General features: G+C 35.0%; 1 protein-coding gene across 1 annotated transcript in view; it reads left to right on the top strand.

Moving 5' to 3' along the window:
- Positions 1 to 392: 392 nt before the first annotated feature.
- Positions 393 to 13,686, top strand: part of ERGIC2 (ERGIC and golgi 2) — a 40,405-nt gene continuing 27,111 nt past the window's right edge. Inside the window, exons 1-4 of the mRNA XM_043440532.1 lie at positions 393 to 506; positions 9,199 to 9,341; positions 11,016 to 11,124; positions 12,987 to 13,033. Of these exons, the coding sequence (XP_043296467.1) occupies positions 9,236 to 9,341; positions 11,016 to 11,124; positions 12,987 to 13,033 (262 nt within the window). The 5' untranslated portion in view covers positions 393 to 506; positions 9,199 to 9,235. The remainder of the gene's footprint in view (positions 507 to 9,198; positions 9,342 to 11,015; positions 11,125 to 12,986; positions 13,034 to 13,686) is intronic.

Raw genomic sequence — 13,686 nt, 5'->3', positions numbered from 1 at the left:
TCGCTCAGTGAAGTCCTACTCTTTGCGACTCTATGGACTATATAGCCTGCCAGGCTGATTATCCGTGGAATTTTCCAGCCAAGAATACTGGAGTAGGTTGCCACTTTCTACTCCGGGAGATCTTCACGACTCAGGGATTAAACCCATGTCTCTTGCGTCTCCTACACTGGCAGGCAGATTCTTTACCAGTCGCGCCAGGTTTCCAAACTGGTAGATTACAAATCCCTCTCTGGAGAAGTTACTTCCGCATCAGCCAAATGGGCATAACTGAAATAAATTTAAATCTCTCTTCTGTTTAGCCACACCCCTTTAATTTGAACCACGCCTCTTGATTCACAGAGCGCGTCGTCAGCAAAGGGAATATCGCGAGAGCTCTACACCAACTCCGTGTTGACGTTTTCAACGGTGGTAGTGGCTTCTGTTCTCGCGATATTTCCCGGTAAATGGGAGCCCGGGCGACCCGGGCTTCTGTGAAACATGGCGGTCGGCTGGGACCGTAACACAAGGTAAAATACTGAAACCCCGCCGGGTGCTGTTCCCTCGCTTGCTCCAGGGCTGTTCAGGGCATGAATGTGGTTAAATAGTGACAGCCAGTTATAGGATTGGTTCCCGGTCTTAATTTCTGTCTTCTGGAGAACGGGCCGGACCTGGGAGCCGCTCTACCTATCTTGCCGGGGGCGTTACTGGCAGGACCCTGGGCAGCGCTGCGCCGGGAATCTCTTTCTCCGGTCCAGTGTTTCTGCGCTGTCTTACAACTTGAAGGAGTTTAGGTACTTCCCCGTAGCTTCTGACCCTGGCCCATTGCTTCTTAAAGCGCCCCGTGTCCCGGTGGCTTCTCCCGTCCGCAGGCGAGGAGGGTCCCGCGTTGTGAAGACCTGCCTGTTGGTGTCCGGATTTCCCGGGTGTCTGGCTTCCATCCCCTTTCAGACAAATAGCAAATTCTTCCCAGCAAGTTGCTCTGTCTGAGAAAGACCTAGATCTTCTTAGCCTCTCCTCAGGAGGTTCGCGCACCGCTTAGGAAAATGAGAAATGCGTTAGGGTAGGACGAGATGCTCTAGGAGAGAGAGGTTCGAGTGTCAGGACTTTTCTGAAACCCTCGAGAGTTAAGAAACCCTCGTTAGGTAACAGTCAACTCGTGGTAGAGAATACCCTTGGGTATTGGTAGTAATATAGAATTAGTAGGTCATTGTTTGAGAAAAGGTATTCTTGTAACTTTTATATTTAGGATTTAATGCCCTCAGGACAACGCAAAGTTACATAATATCTGTTAAAATGTTGCAAGACGGGCCTTCAGAAGAAGTCAAAGATACAGTTAAAAATCGGATTTACTTGTTTGCAATTGTGTTTAAATATTTCACTGTACTCTAGTATACAGCCATTATAAAGAAATGAATCAGGTTTGTTCACTGAAGAGTCTAGTACGTATGTTTGTTTACTTAATTTGTTTGTTGATATCTCTACATTGATGCAATTATTCCAGGTCTCTTAGAGGAAAAACGTGAAAAAAAATTTCATGGTTTTCTCTGGGGGGAGACGAGGGATTGAATTTCTTTCTTTGTGATGGTAAAATTCAGTCACAGCTGATTGTTATAATTGAGGGTACAAATCATAAAAATATACCAAGCTTTAAAGTCTCAGAGGAAATTAGTACTAACTTGGAACAATAACAGCAAAAAAAAAAAGAAAATGATAAATTTCCTTGAGGGTTAGTGATTTAATTGAAAGAAATGGTGAAACATATTTTTAATAGAAGTTACTTTTTAGGCAGTCTATGCCTGCTACAAATCCCTTTCAACAGTTTTTCATTATTTATTATGATTCTGCCTCTTAATGTCCTGATGTATAAATTAACCTCTTTGTGCTTTAGTTTCCTTATCTACAAAATGGAAATAATAATTCCAGACTCAGAAGGTGGGTGGTGATGCTCAAAGTGTTAGCTCTTGTTAATTTTTAATTTTTGTTTTCTATCTTCTATGCCTACTTACAAAATGTTGCTTTTGTACTTAGCCAAAATATAAAATGAAGAAGATGCATTTTAAAGTAATTTCTTTGATTCAAAATTGATTATACTTTTCAGTCTATATGGTTAATTTGTGCTTAAACTCCATCTTCCAACTGCTTGCTTTCTTAAGCTGTTATCCTCTCTTAAATTACTCACAGATTTCTTCTTTCTGCTACTTCATGCAGTCTTACTACAGTCTAGGTCAGTGACCTAGTGCCTTGGTAACCCATTCTCCTTGCTTTTGGGGACCTTCATTCTATTGTCAATATATTTCAGGTGTCACTGACCTTTTCTTCACACTTTCCTTACTTCCTTAATTCAATTTTGTGTGCTTTTATTGAGTAGTTACTAGAGTCAAACCTTGTTTCATTTTATTATTAGGTGTATCCAACTTGTGTTGCCATCACTGTATGTCTCTCAACTTTTATTCTATCACTTTACATAATCCTCAGTCTATTCATGGTATTATCAACTAATTCAGATACTCTTTCCACCTTCCTAAAGACTTTAATAAATCTCAGCTGTAAGTCTTTGCATTTCTTTTGAAAGTTAGACATTTATCAAATGACTCATTTTTATCTTGATTAAAAACTGTGAGGTAAACCATTATGTCTCCATCCCTCCTTTTAAAATAAAATTGTAATAGAGAATTGTGAGAAGTTGAGGATCTTTTCAAATTTGTCACATAGCTAGTAAGTGCCTAGAAGAACACCAAGTATTTCCAATCACAGAACTCACATTTATACCATCTTATTTGCTTCCAAGTAAACATTTTTTAAAAATATCACTTGGAAGGTTATTAGATTTGCTTGAATTATGTTAGTGTAAATAATTGTAATTGTTTAACATTTTGCTCTATTATAAAAAGTTTTAAAGTAAAAAGAATGAGTACTTTTTTGATATCTAGTGCTGTAAAGTGAAACTGAGTTATCTTTCATAATTTTTTTTTCCTTTATCAATTGGCTTAAATTTACAGATTAAGTCATGGTTTTGTTTTTCATTTCTGAAGTTCAGTGGCAGCCTGGATAGTATTTATTCCACCTCCTTTCTCATTCTTGTTAATGACTTATGTTAATTTCACAGGGCTGACTTAGCAAATTACCATCTGCCTGGTTTAAAAAAATAGAAATTTGTTTTCTTTCCATTCAGGAGGCCACCAGACTGAAATAAAGGTGTCAGCAGGGCCATATTGCCTCTGACAGCTATAGGAAAGAAACCTTCTTTGCCTGTTTTAACATCTGGGCTATCCTTGGCTCCTTGGCTTGTAGACTCATCACTCTGATCTCTACCTGTCTTCACATGGCATAGTCCCCAGTGAGACTGTGTATCCTCATGTGGCTTGTCATAAAGGCACCGGTTATTGGATATCTGACTCTTTGCCACCCCATGGACTAAATACAGTCCATGGAATTCTCCAGGCCAGAATACTGGAATGGGTAGTCTTTCCTTTCTCCAGGGGATCTTCCCAACCCAGGGATCAAACCCAGGTCTCCCGCATTGCAGGTAGATTCTTTACCGGCTGAGCCACAAGGGAAACCCTCATTGAATTTGGGGCCACCTTAATATGGTATGATCTCATCTTAACTAGTTGTTTTTTTGAAAACTCAGCTATTTTCAAGTAAGACCCACTCACAGATACCAGGGATTAGGACTTAGATGTATCCTTTTGGGAGGCATAGTTCAGCTCACAACAATGCATATGTATTAACCAGTTAAATATTTTTCATATTGTCTAATATATGTTAAAAATAGAAGTTAGCTTATAAATTGTGAGTAGCATTACCACTTTCCTTCTTTTCTTCCTTTTTATTTGAAGAAATAATTAAATGCAGTGGAGCCATAGAAGTGTCATGAATTCTGTATTTTAATTTTGGCAAAGCATCTGATAGTCTCATTGTATTCACATGGACACAGATGATGAAATACTGGCTGTGTGGCATTACTTAGATTGAGTGTTGATAATATGTGCCTGTGTTCCAGCATGAAAGCTGGTTTCCTATTTCTTATGCAGTTTTTCAAAGCATTGTTTTAGTCTCAGTTGTTATCAATGACTTAGTAGAGCTTATGTGTTTTATTTTTTAGTATACACAGCAGTATAAGAGAGAAATTGAAGATATGGTACTGGAGATTGTCAAATTATGAAAACCACTGGGCAAAGGAATCTAGCATAACGTCACCTAAATTTTGTTAACCAGTACAAAAAGTATATAGAAATCAGGGAAAGGGACTGGACTTAAGGGCTAATATATAATTGCAATTTTTAATCTTGGGCTGGATTTAAGGGCTAATGTAGAATTGTGGTTTTTAATTTTGAGCTGAACTTAAGGGCTAATGTAGAATTGAAGTTTTTAATTTTATTAAAGAAAGACATCCAAAAACAAAACAAAAAACTTTGTCTGCTTTATCATTTCACCAAAGAAAGGATATTTGGCACATTAAAAAAGAAAGGAAATAATTTCAGAATAAAAGATTTTTAAAAAATTGAATACTTTTAATTTTAAAAATTCTTATATTATCATTGTTTTTTGCATTTAGTAGGTACAGATTAGAAACTTTTGTGACAGAATGGCAGTCCTGTGGCTCTGGAAATCACTGGTTTAGGGTCTTTCTAAATGTGTTTTGAAAATGGCTAACTGAGCTGGATGGAGAAACAGATCCAGTGGGAATGGAAGCAGTGAAACTGTGTGATGGGGGGAATCCAAGGGATTGAGAACACAGGGAATGTGAAGAGTAGGTTTTTCCCTAGTCAAGAAATTAAAGAACTGCAAGGATAATTGTTTCTGCTAAGAGAAGAAAATTAGTGTTTTCGGTATTAGCAGCAGAGTAATTTTAAATTTGAGCTTCCCGGGTAGCTCAGACAGTAAAGAATCTGCCTGCAGTGTGGGAGACCTGGGTTCAATCCCTGGATTGGGAAGATCCCCTACAGAAGGGCATGACAACTCACTCCAGTAGTCTTTCCTGGAGAATCGAATGGACAGAAGAGCCTGATGGGCTATAGTCCATGGGTTCGCAAAGAGTCAGACACGACTGAGAGATTAACACACACATACAATTTTAAAAGTTCAGAGGAGCCAAAACGTGACCTTGTTCATGTGTGACTTTATATAGAATTAAGATGGAAATGATTGGAGAATAAATGTTATGCTTACATGATAAAAGAGTTATCACTGTGAGTGAGTGCCTGAGTGTCGTAAGATGGCAATGGAATGGGGAAGGAGAGAAGTACAGACCCGGGTTTGATCCCTGGGTTGGGAAGATCCCTTGGAGGAGGGCATGGCAACCCACTCTAGTATTCTTACTTGGAGAGTCCCATGGACAGAGGAGCCTGGCGGGCTACAGTCCATGGGGTCTCAAAGTCGGATACATAATATGGAAGTTAGCTATAATTCTGTATAGTACATGTGTTTATTATTATTAGAAGATAGACTTAAAAAGGGAAGAGATCGTCAAGAAATCATGTTGAAACCTGCTGCTACTTTACCTGTGAGTCTCAGAAAAGAAGTAGGATTCAAAGAGAATTGCCCCTAGGAGAATGTCAGGTTTCATAAAATAGCAGGTAGAAGGCTTGCTTTTAGAAAAACTAGAAGTTATCAGATGACTTGTTCATATCAAAATAGTGGCTCTATAGAGCAGACTGGCAATTTTTGAGGTGGGGTGAATTTCTCGGGTGTAGGTTAGTGCCAAGGTAATAAGAATGAGATAAGAGCAGCAGAGTGGCAGGTGCTCAAGTGTAGAACAGAGCTGTGTGAGGGGAAGGGGAGACCCCCGCCAGTTCACCAGGAACATGGCCTCCTATTGTCAGCTTTTCTGTCCTAGGTTTGGGGAGAGCCAAGAGAGTGCCCTCTATGTTCTCTGGGTCAGGCTGTGGAAATGTAGAAACCAGAAACTGGAGATAGCCAGGTAGTACACTAGTTAGGTGATTGACGGAGGAGTACTGGGTAGGCTGTGTGAATTATTAGAGTGTTGGTTAAACCAGCTACTTGCTTGCCATGTCTTTACACTTAGATACAATTTATAAGAAAGCATTTGTAAGGCTTACTAAAATACATAGAATGTGTAGAAAATAAAATTCACAGTTTTATTCTTTTGCTCAACAAAGCTGTAGCTACTATGAACTAACTACTGTTCAAGGTGCTGGGGATATACTATAGTGAATGAAATAAGAAAAATTTCTTTTTGTAGATCTTATATTTTTACGTATTTATCTAAGTATAGATGTTTTGATTGGAAGCTGTGCTATCATGAATGTTAATGGGGAATTTCTCACCTTCCTTCGATAAATATTTATCAAGTAACCTCATGCGCATCGGAGATATAAAGACTAAGTTAGACATGGTTCCTGCCTTAAAATTACAATGGAGAAAACAAGCAGGTAGAAATAATGTGATAAAACTAGAGTGTTCTAGGAGCAAATGCTGTAAGTCATGTTTGAGGTCATTGAAGGTTTTTCCTCCTTGAGAGAGATGTTTAGACTGAGACTTGAAGAGAGTTAGCCAAATGCAGAGGTGGGGTAGGAGGGGGAGGATATTTCTAGTAGACAGAATAGTGTTTTTAAAGAATAGAAAGTGATTAGTGAGGTTGGAGCTGAGACACTGAGAAACTGGGTTTTGAAGAGAGAGGTGAGCAGGGTCTTTGTTTTCAGTGCTTTGTAAACCACATTGGAATAGATAGATTTCAAACTCTTTAAATGTGATAGGAACCTATATAAATATTTTACAATGAAACTTATATGATGAGTTTTATGTATTACATTAAAAATATTATTGATTGTCATATAGAGAGGGAATCGACAGTTTGAAGATCTTTTGAAGCAATGCAGAGATAGATTATGGCAGCTGAGACTAAGATCCTAGTAAGGAATTTCTCTGGGCCTGGAAAAGTTAGAATTGCGAGAAATTTAAGAAGAGTTTAAGGATAAAATCCATGTTTCTAGCTTGTGCATTTGGATGCATGTGTCATCATTAATTTAGGGACACAGGAAGAGAAACAGGTTTGGTAGAGTGAAGTGTTTATTTTTAGGCATGTTTACTCTAAATTGTCTTTCCAATGATCCAATGAAAATGTAATAGAAGGCAGAAAGATATTCATGTCTGCAGAAAGATTTGGACTGGGAATAAAAATTTGAGAGGAATCAACATGTAGATGGAAATGGAAGGGATGGGAGACCACTTGGGGAAAGTGTGGAGGTTGAGAGAAGGGCCTACTGCCGAATCTGAGAGGAAGAAGAATCTGCAAAATAAGCCAAATCAGGAATGTGGTATTACCTCAGCCAAGGTATGAGACTGTTTCAAGAGGAAAAGAAGTGATGAACAAGTGAGAAAATGTATTCTCTCAGAAGCAAAACTGAATTAAGGCCAAAATTGTCCATTGGATTTGGTGCTAAGGAAATTGTTGATGACCTTGCTGAGAGTAAATTTAGTTGAGAACTAAGGAATTAGTCTCAGGATATGAATGGAGACAACTCATTCCTTTAAGGTAGTGTCTTATCTTTTTGCCTTTTCATACTGTTTATGGGGTTTTCAAGGCAAGAACGCTGAAGCAGTAGCCAGAGATCTATACAGTAGTTGAGTTGGATTTGAGCTTACCTGGAAAGTTTTGCTTTAAAGTTAAGTGGCTTGAACGTATTTATTATTTAACTCCTGTAGTAGAGAATGAGTAGAAATTTGAAAGATGGAAGAAGGATCAGTCTTGGTACTATTACTGCTAAGTGGGCATAGAAAATAAATTTGATGACTGAGTTGAACAAACATGAGGATCCATGGCTTATGCTTAATAAACACTCAGAAGCTTAATTTACATCTATTGTGGGAATCAAACTGTCTTCTCTTTTGTCTACATGTTCTTCTTTTTCTTAGGAAAACCATCTACATGAAAACCAAATTATAATCTGAAGGCCACTTTTAAACATGGAATCAGCACAGGGAGTTAGTTGGGTGTTTATAATAGGAAGTGAAAACAACCCTTTAATGCATTCAGCTTCACTTTAGGGCCGTGGATCCTGCATGGACTGATTAAGTAGTGCCCCTGGTTAGGGCCTGCTCTCTTTTGGTCAGTGTTTGTGATTCCTGCCAATTCTTACCTCTCTGGTCTACCTCTCTGGTCTCCTCTTTTCCATAGAAAGAGAATACTCTTTCTATGGTCTATTCTTTCTGTATTAATCCTATTTAGATTTTAAATAAGTCTTTCTCCTTTTTTCTAGACACTTTTTCTTTTAGTGACTTCTACAACCAATAGAATTTGACTTATTCTATTAGGTGTTAATTTTATCAATACAGCTTTGAGTTGGGTAATGCTTGCAGTATCACCTATAATATTTATATAAATCAGTCATATAAAATTATGTAAATATTTGTGATTTCAGTTATTTTATGGCTAGCATATTTTAGATATAGCTGGCATACTGATCAAAAGAAGAATGGCAAGCAGTCAATTTTTAAGTAATATTTTTATTATAAAAATAGATAATTTATAAAGTTCAAAATTTTGTAGAGAGAACAAAATTCTCCCATGATCTACTTAAAACATTTTGTGTATAGGCTTTCAGTTTTTTTCCCAAATATCTTTTTCCCTGCCTCTCATAAAACTGGAATATGGCCTTCTAGTCTTTTCTTAATGTGTCACGAGTATTTTGTACATTATTGTATTTTCTTTTATAAGATTTTTAGTGCTTACTTAGATTCAGAACTTTTAATTCACTGAATTTGTATATTGGATATGAGGATTTTGTGAAATACCCTCATAATGAAAGTTTTGTGCACAACACATATATTTTCCTTAGGATGCATTCCTAAAAAAGGAATTTACTTGGTGAAAAGAGGAGTGGTGAATATTTATGTTGTTAGCAGTATATGAGCATGTCTTATTTTACTTCATTGTCATCCTTTAATGGGAATGTGTTATATGTTTTGTTAATTTAACAGAATAACCATTTTAATTTGTATATTCAAATATTACAAATATGATTGAGTAACTTTTCACATTATTGGCTGTTAAATGTGTTAGTGTGTGTAAATTGCCTTTCATTAGTTGTTTTTGTCAGGGTGGGAGTGGAGAAAGGATAGTGTTAAGCTTTTTTTTTCCCTTGAGGAGGAATGAGAATGTTAAGTTGCTCCAAGGACATCTGTCAGTTATCTAAAAATAAAATCAACCTTTTAATCTTTCTGAAGGATGCATTTATTCATTTTTTTATTTCTTAGCATGACTATATGAAAGAAGAAGAAGGTTTTCCTGAAGATGAGGCGACTGAATCGGAGGAAAACCTTAAGTTTGGTGAAAGAGTTGGATGCCTTTCCGAAGGTTCCTGAGAGCTATGTGGAGACTTCAGCCAGTGGGGGTACAGGTGAGTGTCAGTTCAAATCAAAACTCCTTCAGTAAGTTCATCTTCTGTGTTATCATGGTAGTGGGGGGGGAGGGGGTGTTGAAGGAATGTCCACGAGGGAGGAGTGTATGCATACGTATAGTTGATTCACTTCATTGTACAGCAGACTCTAACACATTGGAAAACAATTATATACCAATAAAAAAGAAAAAAAGGCTTAAAAAAAACTTTCTTTCTAAATAAAAGAACTTACAGAAATGTAGCTATGAGGAAGAACTCATCAGTGATTTTTAAATTAACTTTAAACTCATCAAAGTAACTTTATAGCTGGTCTGTCCTCATGTCACACTATTTGCCTTAAATTTATTCTTCTATGTATGCTTTTTGGCATCCAACCCAGTGCAGCCTATGCATTTAGCAGTGTTTATTAAAGCATAACTGAACAAATTAATTCAGTTACACTGCTTTGGTGCTCTTGAATTATTATTAAAGATTTTTATATGTAGATAGAATTGAAGATATTTAATGATGTTGAAACTGCCTTAGTCTGTTTTGGTTAAGAATAAGTCACTTTAGACATCATAATAAAATTCTTAAATTTCACATTACTGAAGAAAGGTAGCATAGGGTAGTAAGTTAAGAGCTTAGACTTTGGAATCAGACTGTCTGGATTTAAATTCCACCTCTGCCCCTTCCTAACTACTTGATCTTCAGGAAGTTACTCAACCTGTCTATGCTTTAGTTTCTTCTTACATAAAATGGGGATGTTATCAGTGTTTACCTGATAGAGTTGCAGTAGCAATTAAGTAAGTTAATATTTATAAAATACTCAGAGCAGTGCCTGGTACAGAGAAAGATATTTGTTGAATAAAATAAATAAATAATGAAATATATCAGAAAAATATGCCATTATAACAGTTATTTACTGTAACTTTTTCCTGTGTGAAGAACTACTAAAACAATATATTTCTTAGAAGATTCACATTTCATTTGGTAAAATTTATAGTACATTGGTTGCTATTTCTAATCTCCTGTGATTAACTTTTGTTAATGAACATAGTACAAGTTCTTGTTACACCGTCCATTTTAAGTGTTTTTTGTCATAGTAGATGATAGTTCTTTTTCTTTTAATTAGATCTTTTAAAATGAAGTGAAATATTTGGGAGATTTCCAAGTAGATAGAATTTTATCTATCTGCTTTGGTAAGTAGAGATGGAGATGTTATTTGACTTTCTGGCACAGATTGTGAACTCTCAAGATCTAAGAAATTAGGCTATATTTTTGTTATTTTAATTGGACTACAGCATGGATGCCATTTTTAATTATAAGGGGACTACTTTCAAATTTGTGTTGTGAAACTTATGCTTACTTTCATCATTTATCATATCTGTGACATTGCTATTTGTAACAAGGTGAAGGTTTAGTGTCTGTGTAATTTTGACAGATCCGTTTAGTGAGAAATGTTCTTAATACTGAAGAAATAATATGCTTTCTCAAAAATGCAAATGTTTGTGTTCATTAAATCTTCATTTTTAAGTTGTTTTAGAAAAAAAATTATATTTTAAGAAAAATCTTTTACAGTATTCATTCACTTGATAATCACATTAGGGTTTTCTTTGCTAATTTTAATCCCAGTTTCCTGCTGTTTACCTTTTAAAAATTGTTTTAATTCTTTCTTTTTTGTTGGTTTCTCAGTTTCTCTAATAGCATTTACCACTATGGCTTTATTAACTATAATGGAATTTTCAGTATATCAAGATACATGGATGAAGTATGAGTATGAAGTAGACAAGGATTTTTCTAGGTAACTTTTTATTTTTTGAAACGCCTTTAGATTTAAATTGTTCTGAAAATAACATGTTTTAATTTTTATACATAGTTTATTTTAGTTCTGAAGAAATAGTCCTGAAAAATTCTCATTATGCTTTAGGTAAAATATTTTAGAATCATTTGAATATTGGTTAAATTATAAAAGAGAGGTTCTCTGATTGTTTATACATTTGTTTAAAAAGGTTAGGAGAACAGAATGTATTTTTCCTTAGAAGCTGAAAAGATGGAAATTGTTTGATGTTTTTTTGAGACTGTTTACTCTTTAGATTTTGAAATATCTTACTGATCTGGGTGAGCTGGAAAACAGGTTATGATAACATTGTTTATACTTAAAGCTTGATTGTTGTAAATTATGTATAAACTATATTTTAAGGTAAACATCACTTTTAAAGCTTTTGAAAATAATAGTATCTTAATTAGGAAACAAAACATACTTTATTCATATCATTTGGATTTTTTAATTGATTGAAGATAACAGGTTTATAACATGTATGTTGCACTACATGTTTCCTGTGATTTCAGTCCCAGATTTGCCAGTTACTTGGTGTGTGACTTTCGAGAATTGACTAAATCTATATCTGCATGTGCTTCAGTTTTCTTTTCTGTAAAATGGGGATAATATTTATACTACTTTCCTCTTCAGATCAATGAGAATTCAATCGGTCAACATTTGTAATAGGTCTTGTGTAACCCTGGGCAAGTCATATAGCTGGCTTCTTTTGGGCCTTTGTTTCATGATCTGTAACGTCAATATTATTCTTAATGCCATTAGTTTTTAAGGAATTTGTTGTTTTTCTTATTTATTTATTTAATTTTTAGCCCCAATGAAATACTTTTTATTCTTTACAAATGAAGTCATGTAGTTCACCTCAAGTGTAATGGGGATGCCCAGAAGTCTGTCCACTTGGCTTCATCTTCTGGTTCTTAAAAAATCTCGTGAGCCTAAACTCCAGGGTTATTTGAGTACAGTTTGAACTCTAGACAACTTTAAGACTACATGAAATTCTAAAAATCCATACTCTCTGTTGAAACCAGATGAAAATTATTAGGGTGAAAAAAAGTTTTGATAGGAAGCACAGGACAGACAGGACTGATACTGATTGTACTCATTCTATTATTCTTGGTACTTAATTCTTTTTGAAAATTAATTTGATTTGAACTGATCATTTGAAAGTAAGGCATTGGGTGAGTCTTTTTAAAAGGCCATGCAAAACTTTAAGAATCAGATTTCTTTTTTTCTAGTAATTTTGGTATATTTATTTTGAGTCACACAGACCTAGTTTCCAATATGCCACTTCAGTGGTTATCTGGTCTTAAGCTAGGTGTTTATTTATACTTCTGTAAACACCATTGCTTATCTGTAGAACTGAAGCTGTCCATTTTATAGGTCCATGATAAAGAATAAAGATTGGTATTTGTAGCATATCAGGCATAATGCTAGATGTATGGTATTTATTTGATAAGGGAAGAAAGACTTTCAGTTCCTACCTTTTGATTTTGAAAGTTTTACGATCTTTAGTCATATAGTCTATATAAGATTTATGTAAACAGAGGTTAATACTTTTTTCTGAGTTGCTTAGACTTCTCAGTTGTAAACTTGCCATTAAATTAAAGGACACTGTGTTAAAAACTTGTGAGTCAGAATGGCTTTTGGAATAATTACAAAATAGAATTTTTACTTTTGAAGATCCTTTGTTTTGGTCATATGAAATGCTATACAAGTTCTAATTGACATATTCTGTATGAAGTCCAAGTTTTTCATAGATCAGTTGATTTTTATTGCTCATGTTTTGTTGATCAATTAATAGATTATAATGTTTCCTTTTCATTTTTTAGCAAATTGAGAATCAATATAGATATTACTGTTGCCATGAAGTGTCAATGTAAGTACATCTTTAACTTGATGAATGCATATATAAATTATGGTTTAAATAATTGCTAGTAAAAAGTAAAAAATACTGTTTAACTTTATTTTCCCTTTATGATATTGTAAAATACTGTTGTAGTGTTATTTAAGAATGCAAATAAGAATGTTTTTCTCCACAGCTTGTATTTTTTAAATTTCTTGTCCATGAAGAGATTTAACTTTTACATTAGTATGATTAAAATGAAAGAAAATTGGAGGAAATTTTGATAAATCAAAGTTCTAGTTTAGGTATATCCTGTTTGGAGGTATTTCTTGTTTGAAGTACCAGTTTTTACACCCACCTTCCACAAACATATCCTGTTACTGTTTCAATTCACAACCCTTTTACTGTTGCACACAGATTCAAATCTTTTAAGTTAATGGTGGTGGTACCGTTTTCTATTTTCTTCACTGGCTTCACTTAATTATACTGGTAGAAGTGAAAAAATGCTCTTATTCGAGATAGATACTGTTTGAATCAGTATTGCTGTCAGAAATGAGGATGCTTTTTCATCTTAAATTGTATGGTAAAGTACTGCTTGAAAAGTAGAGTTCAGTAATTCAGACAAAAGTTTTTAAAGTTGTGAACTCATTATATCCAATTAAGGAAATTAATTTCTAAAAGATTTC

The sequence above is a fragment of the Cervus canadensis genome, chromosome 21, assembly GCF_019320065.1.
Source record: "Cervus canadensis isolate Bull #8, Minnesota chromosome 21, ASM1932006v1, whole genome shotgun sequence".
NCBI classification, from domain to species: Eukaryota; Metazoa; Chordata; class Mammalia; order Artiodactyla; family Cervidae; genus Cervus; species Cervus canadensis.
The sequence above is the reverse complement of the archived record's forward strand: the minus strand, read 5'-3'. Positions and strand labels throughout refer to the sequence as shown.